The 21383-nt window shown below is 36.7% G+C and overlaps 1 protein-coding gene across 2 annotated transcripts in view; it reads left to right on the top strand.

The window, feature by feature from the left end:
- The window catches only part of CPEB4 (cytoplasmic polyadenylation element binding protein 4), a 43608-nt gene that overhangs the window by 2511 nt on the left and 19714 nt on the right, over positions 1-21383 (top strand). For both annotated transcript variants that reach the window (XM_033005515.2, XM_009976264.3), the window contains exon 2: positions 8784-8865. In XM_033005515.2, coding sequence (XP_032861406.1) covers positions 8784-8865 — 82 coding nt within the window. The remainder of the gene's footprint in view (positions 1-8783; positions 8866-21383) is intronic.

The raw sequence follows: 21383 nt of genomic DNA, 5'->3' as shown, positions 1-21383 counted from the left end.
GTATCAGGTAGAGCCCTTGTAAATTTAGAATGCATAGTAAGAATTGATTTTACCATCAGGATTTGTAATTAATATAATGAACCGGTATCCGGCATACCAAGTTTGTACACTGAAACCACTAGAAAAAGGGACACTGCTGGAGTCGGTCTTTTTTCAGACTCGCTGCAGTGAGACTTGGCTCACAGTTTAATTCATTCTGTACCCTGACACATAGCTGGTGTTCAGAGTGACAGAATGAGATCAAGTGTGTCCTTGCTGCTGTGTTTAAGCCCCAAATATATATGCAGTGGTAGAAGTGCTTGGTTTGACGTCAAGGAAATTTCAGGAAATTGGCAAAGTCAACCTTGACTTCTGGGTTGTGTTCCAAACATAAAATATCAGACACAGGTATTTTGATCATGGTAAAGAATAAGCTTTGTGTAGCATGTTGGTATCTGTTTACATAAACACGAAGATGGAGCTGTACATGTCAAGACCAAGTCTGACACTCCTTCATGCCAAGAAAAGGGAAGTGTTGGAGTGAAGTGCTTTCCAGTCTGTTACTATCACTTCTGTGAAGAAAAGGGCAGGGCAGCAAAACAGGACTTCAGCACTGCAGACCTAGAAAGATGCTGATTGATTTTGAAGCCATCTTGGACAACTGCTTTTTATAACTTTTTTTTTTTTTTTTCCCCTTGTATAAAATCTTTAGCTCCTTTGGTCACTTAGTTATTTGTGTGTTGAATTTTTGAATCACTGGAAGCAAATGATGTAAAACTTGACCTTTGATGTCTTTCTATTTTTTCTTCATTATGCTGATTGTATGCCTGACTCAAAGCAGAAATAAGGAATTTTGCTTATTTTATATTTGTGTTCATGCAGATATATATATATATGAACAATCTTTGATGATACAATCATGTACCGGACAAGGCTATTTTGTTACTGGAATCTTCTTAGATTCCTGTTTAGGAAATAATTGAAAGCTGTCTTTGCTGCAGCAACATAATGGAGTAATTTGATACAACTATCCCTTTCATTTAATATTTATGTTTTGCTGCTTAAATCATTAACAAGTGTTGCTGCAATCTAGTGAAAATTAGTTTCTTTAGAAGGCAAGATGTAAACCAGCAATTGCAAATATTTAGGGATCACTTTCTTTTTTCTCAAAGGTTGTCTCTACTCCACAGCTTGGTGAAACACAAGTCTATGTTTTGATGGGAATCATAGGGTAACTAAGTGCTCGTTTCCTCTTCGGAGAGGACAACATTGCATCATGTCCCTATAAGCCACTAACGTGAACTACTGCTCACTTCAAATATTTCTGCCTGTGGTCCTTAGATGCTTGGGATGAAGTGGGCATTCCAAATGGTGCAGATGAAAGGAAAATACTATAGTGATCTGTTTGATAATCTTGTAATTTGATGATTGCTTGCTTGGTTTTGAGAGCTGCATGCAAAACATTGTGCTTTTTGTTCTAAGTGTTTTTCATTTGGAATTCTATCTCATAACATTTCAGAAGTACCATGTCTGTAGGAACCTCTTGTTGCAGAGATCGAACTGGAATCAAGGTCAGAGAAGACTGTTACCAGATCTGTTGATGAAATTAAGTTTTGATATTTTGCTTTAGCCACTGGGCAGGCTTCTCTCTTCAAAGATCTTTTGAAAAGAGAAAAGCCATTGTTCTTTGTGCGTTCATTTGAAAAGGAAATGGTCTCCAAATGAAAAAATGGTTCCTGAATTATTGGGGAAAAAAAAAAAAAAGAGGAGTCTTGGATATAACAGCCTTCCCTGAACATTAATAAATGAAAATGCTTTGACCGTGCCTATTGCATCTTACGAAGTTACTGATTTAAAAATAATTCCTTCTACTTCTCTCCCAGCAGCACTGACAAACTAGGTGCTCAGTAATTGTATTTTACTGCAGCATTGCCTTCAAGATTGTTTTGGCTTTCCTTTTGCTATGTACTTGTACTTCCTCACGAGAGTGGAACATCCTGCCTGTTATGCAATGCATAAATCTTGCTTTGATAGGCATTTCCAGGTTTCCAGATCTCATCTTCAAATGCGTGACGATGTTTTTTAAACTGGTCTTTGAAGGCACAAGCAAGTTAAGCAATAGTGTTCAGCTTTCTGTAAAAATGCTTAAAAATAATTTGTGTTTCTTCCTGGAATCAGGCTTGAAAATAACTGCCCGTTTCAAAGAATTTTGTACATGAGAGCAGTTCATTATATCCACTTGTTCAAAATGTTTTTTCCTTTCTTCTACTGTGGCTAGTTTCCAGGTATATAACCCCTTCCAAATCCACTGAGGGTCTGTGCCAGAGAGACTTTCTCTTCCCCCAGGCAGATACGGAATGTTTGAGAAAACACATACGTGATTACAGAATGTGTTTTAATTCTGAGCTATACGTCATAATTTGTTTGCCCATAGAAATGGGTTGGTTTAATAAGTGCATTAAACAAATTCACAGGGAACTGGAATTAAAAAATAACCTCTTGAATGCATTTGCCAATCTTCCCTCTTGAAGGAATTTTGCAAATAACTTTCTTTACCATGCCTCTTTATTTTAATATTTGTTCTTTGTTTTTGAGAAACCTTTTCATAAATCGTGATGATTGCATAAAATAAGGCTACTTGTTTTGCAGAAAACTTTGCAGAGTTTTTAGTCTAGCAACAGCAATTATTCAAAAAAATTTCAAGCTATCTTTTTAAAATAGAATAAATACTTGAAGTTGGATTTTTAAATGTCTGTTCACCCATTTTTCTGTAACTACATCAGCTGTGTAGTAATTAGTGTTTTGTATGCTGTTCCCCACAGCTACTGATCTGTGGAATTAGAAACACTCTAATGTGGTATGACATGCACAAGTTAAGTACTGTGGAAGTTAACACTGTTCTTGTTTTATAAACTTACTACTGATGTTAATACTTTGGCTTTGGCCCTCCTGTGCGTTTTTGACCTCAGGGTTTCTTTTTAAAGAGAGCTTTTGTTAGAAGCTATTTGAATTATGTTTGTATTTTCCTAAGATTAAAAGGAGTTACTTTTATTATGCATTTTGCTTTGAAAATTGCATACTTAGCAGCCCAGCATAAAGATTGAGAACTCAAGATATTGTGGAAAATAATTTCTAGAAGATACGTAAAAAACTTAATATGTGGCTAAAATAAAATCAGACGTGTTACTGGAAATTTTTATAAAGGTCTGTAATTTCTAACACTTAAAAAAAGTTCAACTAAACCAGAAGTGCTCCCTCCCAGACAAACTCCTATGTTATGCGTCACTTAACTTTTCCAGCTTTTTCTTATTGTTCCCTGGTGAAGCTATAAAAGATGATCGGGGCGGCATACAGCAACATCCTTTCAGGAAAAACCTGTTTATTCAGAGCCTTTAATTCACTGGATACTGGACTGGGAGCTGGAATACAGCATTTGCAGGGTGGTGGGAAGGAGAAGCTTACCCAGAAGCATAATCAAGTCCAAATTTGCTTCGCAATTAAAAGAAAAATGTGGAACTTGTATTTAGTACCTACAATATTGCCTCTCCCTACATACTTTACTTTGCCTGAGACACAAGGCTTTTCAATTGTGGGAAATATGTACAGGGTTTCAGAAAGTTTCAGGCTTCCCATGCTATAATGAGAGTAGCAAATGTAGTTGTGAGTTTTCTAATTTTCACATGTATTCTGGTTTGAAAAAATATTTAAATATATAAAATAAGGCCTGGTTTTACAACTACACCTACTTCATAAATACTGCTTAATCACCTTCAATAAATTGTGTAATGCAATGGCATACTTTGCATTATTATTGATGCCTTGCTCTTCAGAAAATTCATATTTTATAAGATGAGACACAGCCTTAGCTACCAGCAAGGGCTCATACCTTGCCAGGCTTTACTAATTCTACAGTTTGTGTTTTTAGCACTGGGAGGCCCATCGTGGGAAGCACTGAATAGAAACTCTCAGGTTCTGGAATCTTAATTGTTCAGGTGATGATAATGCTGTGGGTGCAGATTAAATATAATAAATCTGCATTTTAAAGTTGTTAGATGTACATTTTTCTGGTGTGCAAAGAATTCAGTTATGGGATTTTAAGTGCAAAGTATGATTTGCCTGTGTATGAAAAATTCATGTTTAATTTATTTTGCATAGGAGGATGTCCCAGTATATATTGTACATGATTAGTACCAAGCAGTTTTCTTTTTGGCATGAAATGTTTTTGGACTTTGATTCCTATTCCAATTTTATTTTTCAGAATTTAGTGATTTCCTATTTGCAAGTGGCTCCATTTTTCTACCAGACCTCTAAACACAACATAATCTGTCTGGGTGCTAGTGGGGAAGCCACTGTAGTCACAGAGATGAAGTGGTTTGCCCATGCTGTATGAGCGCAAAGACAAAGTTGTGACATGAAGTCCTGAGTTCTAACTCTCTGTGCTTTAACAATGAGATTACATTGTTATGAGCACTCTGCATACTTCCAAATGATTTCTAGACAGTAGGAGAATCATAATTATTTTCCTATAGACAGAGCTTGGCCAGTGTATAGTTGAAAACTATTGTGTTTGCTGTTGTATTTACAGTCTCAATAGCTCTCTCTTAACCAGATCTGCTAGCTGTCACCTCATTTATATTATTGTGAAAACAATACTGCTTATTCAAAATTATGTTTAATTAAAGTCTTCTGAAATGTTAGCTGACATTTTAAACAGTCATGTATTAAGACTGCAGGTTGAGGGGGTTTTTTTGGTGGCCTTGTGTTCAACCTGATGCCTTTCTGACTCAGTTCTGTTTCCCAAGGATAAACGCGTGTGCCCTTTGAGTCTTCTGATAAAAAGTTTTAGATGCCCTAAACAAAGTTGTGTAAAGCCAAGTTCTTGTGATCAATCTGGGTAAATAATATCAGGCAGTAGCTAACTTACTTTGTTAGTAAAGTCTACATGCTCTGCTTTATTCCAGGGTAGTTTTTACCCTTATATCTTTTCTTTATAAACAAATTATGAAGTATACCGTAAGTAATCCAGCTCCATGGAAAGCACTGTAGATCTGTGAACTGATCCTTTAAAACTACCAGCATATTGTTATTAATTCTCTCTACATGGAGTCTTTTGAAAAAAACCTCACTTTTTTTCCAAGTGCAGCATGGATTATGTGCTTTATAACTCCTAACTAAGATGTAGCTGAGATCAGCTCCCATTTAGTTACCAGTTAATAATCAATATCTTGACTGTTCAGTTTTTTTAGTGTTATGGAATTAAATGTATAGTTGCACATTTCTTCAGCGGTATGACCACTACCACTAACCTGTCATCAGTCTTTATGTTAGGTATATAATACATACATATATTTCAGATATAATGTATTGCTGGCCATCTTGTAAGTTAAGACTGGCAAAATTTGTACTACTGTTTTCAAAGAAATCTCATTATAAAAGGCCTTTAAATTGTAAACGATGACCAAAGGTGACTTTCTTTAGTAGTGGGACCCTTTCAGTATCAGGGTAAGTAGTCAACTAAATTAATTTTATAATAAACACTATGCAGATGTCTGAATCAGTTGAGCACAGCATTTTGGCTGGTCTTTATATTTAGGACATACATCACTCCAACATCTTTTAACTGAATCGATGTATACAGGTTTACTTATACACCAAATTCTTGAATTACTCTGCATTTCCAGAGATGTGGACTGCTGCTTTAATGTCAGGAATATATCCAAATTCAATGTAACAGCAGTAGCAGCTCATAGTCTTGTGCTTAACGTGGTTTGCCGTCTTCTAATTGATAAGCAGACATGGAGGAGCAAGCTGTTTCGAGCAAGCTGTTTCAAACAACCCTGGAATAAGACTGATCTTCCCAAGGGTGCTGAGGCTGTGGCAGTTCAGCACCGTGAATTGACAATGATGATTAGGCATGCTGTAAGCACAGAGACCTTTTGTTGGCAAGACAGGCAGGAAATGGATAGTAACCTATCAGCGTTCCGAGGGTGCTCTAGCCTATGCAGTCTTCTCCATTGCTGTGACAAGTTACTGGAAATAGTGGAGAGCCAGAGTATGAATGTGGGCTGCATTTTAGCCAGTCCTCCTCTTCATGTTATTGCTAATAGCTGCAGGTAGGAATATGAGCAGTTAATCTTCTGCATCAGAGCACAGAATTGTGTTTTAAAATGTTTGCAGTATGATTAGAAACTTATGGACCTTATATTACAAAAGTGATAGCTAGCTGGTTCACTCAGAAGGGGAAAATAAGCTCCTCACCACAAAAAGCTTCCACTGGAGACTGTGGTGTCCTTATCAGTTCAATTTTTTTTTTTTTTTTCCTCAAATGTTTAAACTCTCTGTTCTCGATATTAAAAACTTCCCATTGCAGCAAAACCCTCTGTTCTTTACTATAGCTCAACCCAACATAACACAGACATTTTAGAGACAAGACTATCTTTGGGCTCATCTACTACAGTGCATACACAGCACAATAAATTAGAAGTTATTCAGCCTGTTTTTTTTTCCTTCATGTGTCTCAGACAACTGAAATGTTAAGTGCTACAAATTCAACAAAGACTTGGAACTACTGAGGTTCTGCACTTTGTGAAATACGAATTTTCTAGCTGTTCATGTGTTGGACTTCAGGTTAATTCCACACAGAGACATACAGTACACTGTGAAAGCCAGAATGGAAGGAGTAGCTACTGAGGGATGTCAGATTTTCAGAAAATGCTCCCACCTCTGTTTTAGGCTATTTTGATCATGTTGTGATGACTGCTGAAAATGTAGAGATTGTCTTCTAGCATCCATTTCTGAGTTACACAGCTGCTGGATCCAAATGATGCCGGGATGCAGACCCAAGGACTTTTACTCAATCCTGCTAGGCTATTTTGTTGTAACTATAGTTTGAAATAGTTGTGAACTAGTAATGCATAAACCAAAACAATAAACTATGTACTACTAGGAAAGGAAGCAACCAGTAGGAAGTATGTGAAAGTAAAACCTAGAATTTAAATGCTCATTATAGCTTCTCCAAGGTGCCTCTACCACCTTGTAATACAAATAACCAAGGAAATAAATACTGTGGAGAGACAAGGCAGTGCTATGCTTTTTATAGCAAATTTGATATTGGGTTAGACTAATAAAGCAAATGATTCCAAACTCTGGTCTTTCTAATGCTATTTGAAATGCAGAACATCTGGGTAGAAATACTTGTTCTGTGTCAGTAATAAACTGTTCTGAAGAGAGGAAAAATATCAGAAAATTTAATTGAAAAATAGTATTTTTTTAGTGGTCGGAATGTAACTTATGAACTTGGAAATGGATCAGGACTCTAGGAGCTAGTGGGTTCCTGCTCTTAAAATAATATTAGGTGTTTAAAGTCCAAGGTGACTGATCATTGTCTGATATAAAGAATGCCTCTTGCAACACTCCAATCAACAGTGCTTCAGCACTTCATCACTGGAAGTAAAGGACATTATAACTTGATACACAACAGTCTTTGTGCAATACTGTTTTTTACTTTACCACTGGTTTTAAAAATGATCAAAGCTGGATCTGTGTGCTTTGGAGAAATTTCAGCATCACAGCTAGAGTTAGGGACAAAAAATATATATTCACTGCTGTAATAACAACAGTTGTAGAGAAGCGGTTTAGAGCAAATGTCTATCTTGAATTGCTCACATTTTGCTTTCTTATTTGAACAGATGCTTTCCATGGTTGATCTCAGTTCAGAGGTGAATCTCTTAGAACATGAATGAAATAAAATCTTTAGAGCTGATGTTAGAGTTCTTGGACACAGGGAAATGAAATTCAAGGTGGATTCATATATATAAAATTCTATACACGTGTTTCTACAAATGTCCAAATGTATAAATACATAGATAACATGGATAGGTGAATAATTTTAGGAATGAGAATGATTTTTTGCCTCCATTAGTGACCTTTTATGATACTGTAAAGATTTCAAAGTTTATATATAATTTCAGTGATTCTGAATTTGTTAATTCAAGCAACGCAGTGCCAGGTATTTTATGTTGTCTTACGCTAATGTAGAGTCAGATTTGTACCGTATGGAATTTATTGCTTTAGTTGGGAAACTCTGAACCATACATGTGTTAAATGATGTCTTTGGTTAATATGAAAGAGAAATATTTGGTAAGTATACTTCAAATGGCTTGAGATAATGAAACAGTAAGGTACATGAGACATCTTGCTTCCCATTTATTGAGTCCTCCTTCAATTCTGGTAATGCTTGGAATACCAAACTTGTGAAGTCAGGGAATTGAAAATCAGAGCTAAGTTGTCACCTAGCAAACCAGGCTATATGGAACGCTACTGCTTATATAGAATACTTTGTAATTATGCAGAATTTGAACTGACTGTGCAAAATTAGATTATTTAAGTAGTTGAGGTAGTAGTTTAGGTGAAGGAAATGGTGTGTTTCTGGAATTCAGATTGTCTTAAATTCAGTCTGAAATACCTACTTTATGATTTCTCCTTGCAATTCTGTCACCCAGGATATGATCTCTACTATCTAACTGTGAAATTATTTTTAACAAAGTTTTAATTGTATAGCAATGAATACAAACTAAATATTGAATTGGTATTCTTAAATGACTGGTTATGATAAATATAGATCAGATTAATCTTTACAAATATTCTGATTTTTAATATTCCTATATCAGACTGCCTATAGTGGTGTACATTTTTGCTTAATTCTGCTGTAGCAATGTAGAACAAAACTGAAGTTTTTATGTTTCAGGTGGTCCTGTGTAACACCCTGTGTTGCCTAAACTGGCTTTGTTTGTATTTGCTTGCAGGATCGAACAAGGACTTTTGACATGCATTCACTGGAGAACTCCCTAATTGACATAATGAGAGCTGAAAATGATTCGCTGAAAGGTAAATTTAGAAAGAGACTATTTCCTGCAGTAAATAATTGGGAAGGCATGCTTATTTGGAATAAGAAACTTCAGGTTTGGTTAGGAAAAGTGAAGTTATGTTGTGCACCTAATGCGTGTTGGTTAGCTCAGTAGGCCTCCTTTTTTTCACTTGTCTTTAGATGAAGCTATTGCAACACATGAGCACTTGAGTGTGTTTTGTCTATATACAAAACAATGTGAAACACAAACATAAGCTGATCTTTTGTGTAAGTTGCCAGTGTTGTTTTTAATAGATACAATGTGTGCAGCCTGTAAAAATGACCAAGTTCAGGAATCTTGTGCTGCTCAGCGAGATACAACTTTTTACTGTTTGCATAATAGAGTTTTCCTGCTGAAGTCATAGTTCTTTCTGTCTTGGGGAAGAATGAGATTTAACTGTCATTTTAAGAAGAACACTGAGTATTTCATCACAATCTTTTTTAGTTCTTTACCTCTCTTTTTGTTGGGATTTTGAATTGCAGAATTCTTTGTACCATTTGAAAGGAAAAAGGGGTTTAACTGACTTGCAGCTAGGATTTCTTTTTTTTTTTTTTTTTTTTTTTTTTTGGCAAAGGTAATCTTCCTTGGAAAATATCTCAACTTACAAAATATTCAAAGCATTGTCTACATATTTCATCTAAACCTGAATAGAAACTGCTTGTGGTATAGAATTCAGAAGTCTAGTTTCTTATTCTTGTTCTGTATGAGTAATCTATTTCAGTTCGATGGTTACTTGTGTAAGTAAAAGTAGTCAAACTCTTACTTATGCTCCTTATCTAAGCATTCAGTTTTGTTACCAGTCGTGAGACCACTAAAAAAACCCAAGCCTGTGTTTATGGTTTCTGAAAGTAAATTTCTCTTGATATCAAGGCTTGTGGTGTTAATGAAATCTGATTTGTTTTAATAGTGACTCTTGCTCAGTATACCAACCTTTGATAAACTGGCAATAACTTGCATTTATTGCATTCACCATGATCTGAAATGCAGCTTGCATTTCACCTCCCCAGTACTGTACAGCAATTCAGGGTGATGAGAAACACCAAGAAATACACTTTCCTGTTGAAATGACAAAGAGAGCTTGCTGTAGATAGAAGTAATGCCAAATGAGTTAAAAACCAAAATACATTTCTTCCTTATGTGGTGGGGCCAGGCTGTTATTAATGAGAAGTTGTAATAGCTTTTATTTGTTTTATATGCTGTCTGGCAACATCCTGTGCCCCCAGCATTGTATACTGAACCAAGGATCAGGTGCCCTTCCTTGACTGCAGCACCCGGGATTTGTCCTGAGACCTTCTGTTCAGCTGTCAGGCAGGCCCAACCCAGGTTTGGGCTGCTAAAATCCTGAAAGATAACAACCCAAGGTGACATAACTGTAGAACAAATAAAATTTCCCTTTAAATTTGAATTTAACAAAATCAGGTTCATATGTATTTATATTCAGCAACTAAACAAGGGTAGCTTTGTACAGTAGTATGATTTTTAGTTTAAATACTTTTAAAAGATTCTTTGTAATTGAAATTATATTTTTTGAGTGCTTGCCATGCTTTAAGAATGATGGAGTAAGCGTGTCAGCAAAGAATACATATAGTTGATACACGTTAATTCCTGCTTGAGCTTGATTGTTAATCCCCTCTGCAGTTATCTGTGGTTTGTCTAAAGTTTTGTGTGCCTCGTATCATACTGAGTGAAACACAGTTCTGGGAATTATTTCTTAAGTTCTTTATAAATTGTTCTGTTTCATGGTTAATAGTTACAAAACTGTAAAGAAAAAGCCTCAATGCTGAGATGAAAAATTTAAGTGATCCTATGTGAAATACTTCGTTGTGAAGTCTCATTTTTTCACAGATTTTCTCTGCAAAAACATTGTTTCCTTATATTGAAATATGTAGTACACTGAATTTGACTGCTGCTTATCTGGCATAGCATATAGTAACCTATTTGCTGTAATATACTTAAGAATGGACCTTTACTCAAACTAGCACCTACAATGTTGTGGTAATGCTGCAGTAATCATCCGTAAGTAGGGCGGGCTTTATATGGAGAAGAAATACCTTTAGTTAAACCAACTGATACAGCTGGAAAAATTGTCACTTGCTGGTACAAAACATAAGTCAAGTCTGAAGAAGGGCTCGTGTGATCACAATACTTTTCTGTTGGTTTTTTTTTTTTGATCTGTATCAGTTGGTATATGATTATGTCTTAACACAGATTCTGTCTCTCTCCTGTTTTCAGTCCTCTTTTTGCCTCGTCTTTATTTAAACTGATTGAAAGGAATCTTTAAAAACCTTGGATCTAGAAATCTTAAAATACGACAAATTATGGTTGTCAGTTCAAATCTCGCTTGCCATTTCAAATACCAGCGCTTAAATAAGCAGATCCACAAGAAGTTTTTCATTTTGCATTTTAAATGGATTAATCAGTGCATACAGTGCTTTTAAGCTAAAGTTGGATACTCTCAGAAAGGAAAAGCTTCTGGGTTTGAGACTTTAAAAATAGCCTGGGCAAGACACTAATAAAACATACTGTAGAGAGCAATCTCAGAATGGCATGGAAATAATTTAGATGATCTAATAGGTCTCCCTGCTATCTTGTGAGTCTTTGAGAGGCTTTAATATTGACTCAACATGAGTTTCTAACACCACTCCATTTCATATAGTAATGGACTTGAAGAGAAAGAGGTACTATGTTAAAATATACCTTCAAAACAACTTAGAGTATGGATATAATAGACACCAGTTATAGTTTGGAACACACTGTCTCTTGGAAATAATTTCTATCTTTAAATGGTATCTTCAGAGCAGCAGGTTTTGGATCCTGTAATAAAATTATAGATAGGGATTCTTCAAAATTTAACAAAATCCATTCACAGTGTATACTTATTGACTGAGGTGATTAGGCTGTGCTAGCCTTGGATTTATTTAGGACAGTAATAATTATGTTCTTGGGTTGTCTTGCTATATGAAATAAATAGTGTGTCCTGCTTGAGGTTCAAAGTTGAATCTTAAGTATCACTGATCCAGTACATTCAATACTACCTTTTAATGCTTTTGATAGGCATTTTACCATTTTTTTCCTCTTTTTAAGGTATATTTTTATCCCTGCTCAAATCCTCTTCCTTTGCTGAGCAGCTGCCATTTCAATATGTTATTTTTATCCACACAAGTGAGCGTGCTGCATGCTGCATAGCCAATGACAGCCTGCATAAGCCTTTCCCTGGAGACTAATTGCATCTTCTTTACAATGCATTCGGCCTTCGTGAACAGAGCCTGGGATCCAGAGACTGATTTTTGAATCTGGGTCTTCCAGATGGCAATTTGAGCATTACTGTAATAGTAGTGGATTGACTAAATATTTCCTTGTTAAGTGTCACTGAAATGTCTTTAAATACTTTATAACCGCAGACTCTTCTATTACTGAAATATCCTGTGGTTCAGTTCAGAATATAAGGTTATTGCCTGGAAATTATGCAAGGTGAAATGGATTAAAGAAACAGGCCACTACATCTGCTTCTGGCACTGCAAAGTGCTCCTGTAAAATTTGGGTGTGAATAGCTCAGTATCTGCATAAATGTGATGAGTGTGAAATAGTCTCTAAAGACTAAACATACTTACACACAAAAAGGAAGGTTTTAGAAGTAGTGTAAAGTCAGAGTATATATACAGACACAGGAGGAGTCGAACAGCAGCTCTAAATTTTAGAGGAGGAAAGTCAGAATGATGAGAAATCCATTCAGGATTTCTCCGAGCAAACGGATATACCTAACTTTTTTTTGAAGCAATCATCAGCTCCTTAATATTGATCTGAAAAACTATTTCACCTGTGAAGAAAATAGGTAAAACTTACAAAGTGTTCTTTGGTGAAAGGGATCAAAATAGTTTTCACAGCATATTCTGAATATCAGATAAGAAACTGAACTAGTTGTTTCTTTTCCAGTTGTATGCATTATGCAGTGTGCTCATATTAATTAAGTAGAATGGGCTATTTGGTTTCCTATATGATCCAGAAAATTAATGAGAGGGATAAATAGCAAAGGCTATGATTCTTTTTAGGGAAGTGGTCCTTTATATAGGTACAGGACAAAATCTGAGATATTTTAAAATATAAAACAGTAGATTTTGAGGTTTTTCTTAAATTTTGAAACCATCTTTGTTTTCATAGCAATGAGGAATGCTTGAGGTTGGTGGCTAAGATCAACCTTTCTTCCCTACCCTTGATCTCTGTGAAGAGTTACATGATCTAGTTATTGAATTCTGAATGTCAAAGGCCACCGGCAAATGCCTCCATCTGTACTGATGCTGCAGCCATCGTCCTGCCTCCGCGGGCTCCTGTACATGAGCCAGCTTTCACAGGGGAACTGTGGTGGTCGTACCTCAGACTTCTGAGGGCAGCATCAGAGGTTCATCTCACTTGTGTGCCTTGTCTTGGAACAGTCTTCTCCAAGCATTACTTGTTTGCAACTTTTTAATGTATCCAATTTAAGATAAAATGCACAAAAACTTTTGCTTCTGCTGCACCAGGCTGTAGACAATTTTGTGTAGACATCCAAGGTTTGCTGTAATTGTCTTTGGAAATGCTCAATAAATAACTGTGTTGAATGTTTCCTACTCAAGATCTTGAATTTTACCTTCTATGCAGTAACCAGGAAAGGCTAATGGAATTTGCAGACTTGAATGCATATTAATTAAGAGGAAAACCAATTGTTTTACTATCTCAAAATAATGCCAAACTGGGTTTAGTACCAATAAACTACAACCCATGCTGATGGAGCTGTGATGGGGGAAACACAGTCTCTAAATTTTATTTGAAATCAGCAGCTCCCATTCCTGTTGCAATCCACTATTTTCAGTTGGGTTAGAGTACAAGTATTGTAAGTACGATTAACAAGTAAGGGCATGCATTCTTTCCAAATGCACCTAATACTCAAAATTTTTGGGCAACTTTTTAATTTTTTTAGTCTTTTGGTATGCTTTTTTCTTCAGTTCTCCTCTTGGCAATTGAAATGTTTCTTGATTTATCCCTACCTTTCCAATATCTGGGGTTTACCAGAGCCGTTATTTAGAAACAGCCAACAATCTAGTAATAAAATGAAATCACCTGGGCAACAGGAATGAACACAAGCTTTCTACTAACAAATACTGAGATCGGATCATAGATTGGATTCTAACCTTCCATAGAAGTAATCACAGCCATACATAATGTATGATTTTACATTCACTGGCTGTTAGCTAATAAACTTCCAGCTTTCTCACTTAAATTGACATTTGTTTTTGTGGCATGAACTAAACGCTCCTTTGTTAGAAATGCTTAATTTGATGAGGCTTAGAAAGGCAGAACTTGATTTGGAAGGCAAAAATCATGCCTCAAACTTGCAAAAAAAAAAAAAAAAAAAAAAATTTGGACTTGAACACAGGTGATACACGGTGAGGAACCCACGTAAAGCCCCCCGACCCCAGCGCTGCCGTGGGCAGAGGCGTCTCGGGGTGCTGCCGGCCGCGGCGCCTGGGCCGCAGGCTCACCTGGCGCTACCAAACCCTCCGAAGCGGAGGTGGGCGCCTTTCTCATTTCAGACAGAGGTGAAGAGACATTTATTTATGCGTATATTTTTTTTTAAGTGGCAGCGTACTAAAACACAGAGTAAAACACTCCCGTGTAAAAGGCACCTCCCTCTGCACGGCCGATCTGTGGTTCAGAGGGGCCGTGAGGCAGGAGGGGGTGTGGAACCCCCCCGCAGTTGTTGTCTGCGTGGACTCTCCCGAGCCCGGTCCGCGTGCCCAGCAGCCGCCCGCGCTGGCGCCGGAGCGTTCCTCAGCGCCAGGTACCGTCGCTCTCCCGGCGGGGCTGCCCGGGCTCGGTGACAGGCGACCGCTTGCGCGCCTTCGGGACCTTAGCCGAACCTGTGCTGCGGTGCCGAGCAGACAAGACTTGTGCTGTAGTGGGGAGGGGGGAAGAGGAGGCTGTTGCGGCGTTTTGCCTTAGGTGGCAGGGCCCGGTGACTTTGTTTGGAGCGTGCTCTTTGAGCTCCGATTCAAAAGGTCACCGTTTGTGTTGTGCTTCCTGACGACATGCTGAAGCCTGCGTGCTGTTCTCAGTTTTGGTAGTACCGGTCCTAAACAACAATGGAGACTTTTAATATGGCTGTACTTAAAGTCACAGGCAGGCCCCCTCTTCCCCCCCCTTCCATAATTCAGGTTTCTCCTTTATGGCCTACAAATCCCACAGGCCCATCAGCAGTGCGAGTGCACTGGGCGTGGATTATTTGTGTAGCAAGAGAAAGAACATGGGTGTATACAGGAGATTTTTGACAGTTAAAGCCTTGAAAGTGAACTGATTGCTAAGTTATCAGATGATTGCCTGGTTTGGTGGTACTGTATGTCATAAGAAAATGGGGTCAATTTAAGAAAAGGTTTTTCATTTATAGCAGTCTGGAATTGGCAGCATTTATGCAGATGTAAATGAAATGAGAATTTGCCCATTCTTTGGAAAACCTGTGGACTGGAACACAGGTTGCCCTGAGGCAAAGGTAGGGTGTAATTTAGCTTAATACTTTTGAGACTTTTTTCCTGGTAATTCCTTGACTTTGGCACCTTAATTTTCTGTTATCAACTGCAAAAAGCCAAGCAAGACTCATTTATACCATCTCAGAAAACACTGTGCATTACCTAATAAATAATTTAAACCATTTGTACCATGTACACTGATGCATATGATTTAAAAAATAAAGTAGTAGTTACTGCTGTTCATTTTACTATTTGTTGCAGATACTCTTATGAAAATTGCAAAAATCTTAGGACAGGGATGCAACATTTAAGATGGCATAATAAACATTTTTGCAATCATCTGGAGTAATTTGGGAAATTATAGCACAATCCAAATTATGTACTGAAATGTAGCAGTTTAGTATTTCTTTTCAGTGATGGAAAACATCAGTTGGAAGAGGTGAATTACCACTGACATTAAATTAACTCACTTGGATTTATTGATATCCTTCATTTCAGGTGTGTGGGAAGTAGTTTATAGGATATGGTGCTGCTCAGAATTTGTGGAATTTTTCAAAATTTTGACATATATGTGCCTTTGAAACTGCATTCAGAACTTGAGTTTGATTTATGTTTAATATATATAGTGTTAAGTATAGTGCTGGAAGAAAGTAAGGTAAGGAATCAGGTACTGTTGGTTGCCTATGCTTGTACTACTTTTACACAAGAATTACTGAGTAGTTTAAACTTTCTGATAATACCTGCTTGTTTATAGAAATACAGGTCTTGATAATGCAGATGTCAAACAACTAGATGTTTATATTTCACTACTGCAGGATTTTGAGTTAGGGTATTCATTCAGCCGAGGAGGAGCAACACCTTGATTTATGCTATCTGTCTAAAATGGAGCCATTGAGCAATAAGCTAGAGAGTATTAATGTAACCACCCTTTGAGGCCAGGAAATTCCTTCCCCTGCCACCACAGAGCAGTACAAATATCCCAGGGTTTTCTGATCCTGGTCCAGCTTTGAAATCAGTGTTAGGATTCCTGTTAACTTAGTTGGAGTATGAGACTTACTTTTTTTTGTCCAATCTTGAAACATTTCTCATAGGCCCCATGCCATGCCGTCCCATCTCCAGAGTCTGTATGGAAAAGTAGATGCCTTTCATATTCCTTAGACAAGATATTTTATAGGAATGTACATGCTGCAAATTGTGTGGCAGTTAGAGATTTTTAAAACACAACAAAACATTGAAATACTGCTAAAAATTTTCATGTCTAAATCAGTGATTTGATCTTCAAAAGTGTTACAGCCAAGAAAATTGTGATAAATTCCATGACAGCAGCCTTGCTAATCTGATGAAAACCTTTCTAAGGTTTTCTTGCCTTCTTTTTAATACTGTTGTCTTTGTTAAATTAATTCCATCCCATTTTTAGAAATGTGTTTAATCTTCTGCCTTGTTTAGCATCACTGTCCACTAAGCAGTTTGGTTTTTTTTTTTTTTTTTTTCTTTTTTCTTTTCTGAATTCTTGCTTTGATAATCTCTGACCATTCGGGATCATCTTCAAAGCAGACCTTAATTTGGAGCTGTACTCCATGAGTAGTGTCTGTTCCTTGTTTTAGAAGACAGAGGCCTGGCCCACCTCCCTTCCCAAACTGCTGAAACTACCTGTCTTTTGTGTTTTTGCTCATTTTGTTCACTTCTTCCCTTAATGTTGAATTGTTAGCTCTTTCTGTCTTTTATTAGCCATATTTTGCATCACGTTTATCAGGCTAGAAACAGCATGTAAGGAGCAGAAAGAAAAGCCTGAAGTGCTTTTCTTAAACCTGGAAGACAAAGAAGAAATGGGAGGTGTAATGAGAATGGGAATGAGTTTTGAGAAAAGTTAAGGAGGTGACAGATGAGGTTTTATGTGTAAAGGAGAATAAACTCCTAGGAAAGTCATACAGAAACACTTTTTAGTAGTGGGCAGTCTTTGCGTATACCCTAGAGTGACTGTGCAGCAGCCTGAAATCTGATTTTTGCATTAATTACTTGAGATATTTTGGGAAATAATTGTGATACAGAATTTGTGTATTCAGTGTCTACTTATTTTAATTCTGTTAAATTCATAATTTAATTCAGTTAAATTCATAATTTCACACTATTATGAGGCAAATCTGAAAATACATTTTACAGTAGATTTATCCATACTTGGCTTAATGTGTTGTTTGTTGGAATGCAGATTGGTTAGCTGTGACACTATTTTTTTGGTTGGTGTTTTGTTTTTTTCTTTTTTTTTTTTTTTACTATAATGTTGATAGTTGGACTTACAGGTGAGTGGAACAATCAAGGTGATGTCTCAAATATGCAAATATCAAGTGTCTTTAGAGGTGCAGGGAGTGGTATTCTTTCAGCTTTACTTAGAAATCCTATTAACAAGAATCCCAGCTCAGCAGTCAGATTGGATAGGTATGAGAAAAGGATAGATTTTGGGAATGGAATGTGGGAATACTTGTGATAGATAAAATCAAATATATAAAACAATTCATAATACATTAACAAATTTCCAGTAATTTATAGTAACATTACATACAAATCTTCATATTGTCATTAGTGTTAGTGTACAAATGATGAGGGAGATGGGGATAGCTTTCTGAAGGCATTCTAAAGAATGCCTTGGTTGTTCATGTGTCATTTTAAATCGTTACAATAAACATTGTTGCTGTCTGGTCCTGTATAGCATTTTGAATCTAGGCAGAGGAAATGAAGTGCTGATTCTTTTAAAATACAGGTTTCTGTTTCTCTTCCCATTTGGTTTGGGTGTGGGGAAGTGTACAGTACATTTTTTTCAGATATATTACTGGAAAAATTAGTGTTTTATCTATGCTGTTTACTGTAAAAATGAAAAAATGGGGAAATGTTATGCTGCAGACTTCAGTGTGTTGATGTTGATGTTGACTTGCTTGTGTTACTATTTCCTTATTGTTTGCGAATGAAGTAAGAGAATGCTTAAAAAAGGAACAAAGTCCTCGTGGCATTCCATGCTGTCTTGTGATCATTCCTTCCACAGACAAAAATAAGTGGCTTTGAACCCATTATTGTACTTAAGAAACTGGTTTTAAATCTTGCAACGTTTAAGTATATGCTGGTGTCAATCCAGCTCTTGCAAGTCACATGCAGGAATTTCATTTCAGGTTATTCTCATTAAAGCATGGGCAGAATCATGGTATGATGGTATAGGCAGATACCAGCATCTCTTGAGGCGAAACATTATGTATAAAGAATCCAGGAAAACAGTGCATATGAACTGTGACTGCAAATGGGATGTTTGTGAAGTTTTTGCACCTTTTCCATATGTTTTCATAAGTTGTTCAATAAATTCTATAATAGGTTCAATAAATTGTTCTTGTCACTACATAAATTCTATCTAGCAATTGTTAGCATATGACATCCCATTCTTTCCTTTCCTGCTGTCAGAAAGTCCATCATTAGTATGTATTTTGGAATTTACTGAAGTTATATTTGAAGTAGTTCTGCAGCTGAGAATCTGATTTTCTCTTTGCTGGCAAAGCTGTGTAATGCTTTTCCTTCTCCCAGCCGCAAACTCTATCTTTCATTTTTTAAGTGAATATAGTAATAGTTTAAGTGCTCAAAAGATAAATGCTGCCAATTATTTCATATCATAAACTGGAAGATGTATTGAGGGAAAAGATTGGATGTTTTTATAACTTCTTGTCTATCCTCCAGAAGTCATACATTAATACAAAATAAAGCTCAGTGCCACCAGCAGTAGGGTGCCTGCTTTTCTGAAATACACGTATAATTCCAATTAACATCCAGTCTCCAGCAGAGAGTTGTGCTCCATGGTTTGCTTTTCTGCTTTTGGTTTCTTCTCTCTGACCCTGTGGGGGTTTCTGAAGGAGAGGGAAGAGTTATATTCAAATATGTATGATATTTAAGGGTTCCACTTAAATTGATTTGCAGAAACCCAGTGTAATATAATTGGAATTACGGAAAAAATACTGATGGCTATAGCTATGTAGGCTTCTTTAGGAGAAGATTCCTCTGTATCCTTCTGTTTGATAGTGAAGAAAACTTCAAAGTTAGCTTTGAAGCTTCTGTACTTTTGAGAGGAGTGAGACTGGATTGGGTTTGTCACCTTTCATGAGTAGTTAAGTGGTTGTTGAAATGTGTGAAAAATCATCTCTTGAGGTTCAGTCAGCATGGCACTGTGTTAGTCTGGCAGACTACCTGAGAGCATCAGCAGTAAAGGAATAATAATGGTGGTGGTTTTTAAAGCTCACACACAAACCAAGCTGCAGTGTTTTCATAGTTAACCTTTTTTTTTTTTTTTTTTTTTTTTTCCTCCCCCCTCAATCTTGTGCTTGAATAGCATGCTGGAAGCATGTCTAGGACTTTTTGTCTCAGTTGCCCAATCTGGGAGTTAGTTTGAGTTTCTCACAAAGGTGGATTGGAACCGACACTGGGCTGGACTGGCTGAGCTGGAAGCACGTGTGTGGTTCCACGCAGGGGCACAGCCTCTGGGTGCCACTATAGCTGGGTTTGAGTAGTACGTGGGAATGAGAGCCATTAGTGTATCGGCTTTTTCCCCCAAGATTATTCTTTTCTGAATATAACTGCACAGTCTCTTCAGTGAGGCGGTTTTGCTTTAGGCAGATTAAAGCCTTGGAAATGTGGAGCTCATTGCACAAGCCTTGGAAACTGTAGCTTTCACTTTCACTGTTTCTCAGCTTCTCTCCCCCTCCACCCCGCGGGTTATTTGATGTATAAAGTTGTCAACAATCAAACTATTAGGAGTTATTATGCTGATAATCTGCTTTGTGCTATACAGTCAGGTTCTACCTTTTTACCATGTGAACCCAATTAATTCAACACAATCACAGGTAAACCAGTGTCACTGTCAGAAGAGTCAGTGCTAAAAGGCTTTCAAAGGTAGATTCTCTTCAGCGTTTTAGAAGAAAAGAAACCTGTTTGCTTTTTGTATGTTGGTTGTGTTTTGTGACAGTGACCTGAAATTTAAAATGAAAGATTCTAGTCAGACCTGTACTTGAATGCTACAGAATACCAGAAACTTCATTTTGTTAGTGTTCTCAACAGAAGGAATGGGTAAATACTTGTCTTCAGGCATCTGGCTTTACTTGAAATAAAGCATAAAACTTGCATCTACAATAATACCCTTGTTTTTCAGCATTTGTTTGGACATTTTGGACATAAACTAGAGCTATATTTCTCATCACATGCCTTTTTTATTTTTTTTTTCTTTAAAAATAAATTGGGAGGGAAGAATGCAGTTTTTTGCACTTCTGCCACTTAATTTTGCAGAATCAGTACTTCCAAAGGTGTTAATCCTTGATTTTACTGTGCAGTCAGATGTAGTCTACTTTTCTGGTTTCATGTTGACTTTGATATTGATAAAAATGTAATAAATATACATTCTCCAGATGTACATATTGGTGTTTAATTTTTGTAAGGTTGTCTTAGATTAAGAAAATACTGTTTGAATGTTTTTCATTCTTTGAAGTTTGGTAGTGTTTGAAATGCACAAAATAGGGAATCTCTCATCCCTTTTTAGTAGCTTATTTTTGAAAACAGTTTTTAAACCAGGGATCTAATTTGGCAATATCATAAAGATGGCTGTGACTGTAAGATGCAAAGTTCTGACATGGAATAAGTTCAGTGTCAGTGTAGATTTGTTAAAATTTTGATAAATTTAGTCTGTGTTGACAGAATTTATCCTGGATCAGGTATCATGTGTCTGTGCCGCTCTACCATGCATTGGCTGTTGTTCCACAGTCAACACATCATGGGCTCAGGATGATTTGACAGAAATTAGATTATGTGCTTGAACTGGGCAAAATTTTTGCACACATGCATATATCTTATGTTAACAATCATGGAACTGTAGCCTAATCCTTTTGTCCTTAATATTTTAGAACTAAAGTACAAGGAATGCATAAAAAACAGTACTTTTTTGCCTGCCATGCAACACTTCATGGCACTATCTGCTTTCCTATTG

This window comes from Tyto alba, unplaced genomic scaffold, assembly GCF_018691265.1.
Source record: "Tyto alba isolate M040663 unplaced genomic scaffold, T.alba_DEE_v4.0 Super-Scaffold_17, whole genome shotgun sequence".
In the NCBI taxonomy this organism is placed as follows: Eukaryota; Metazoa; Chordata; class Aves; order Strigiformes; family Tytonidae; genus Tyto; species Tyto alba.
The sequence above is the reverse complement of the archived record's forward strand: the minus strand, read 5'-3'. Positions and strand labels throughout refer to the sequence as shown.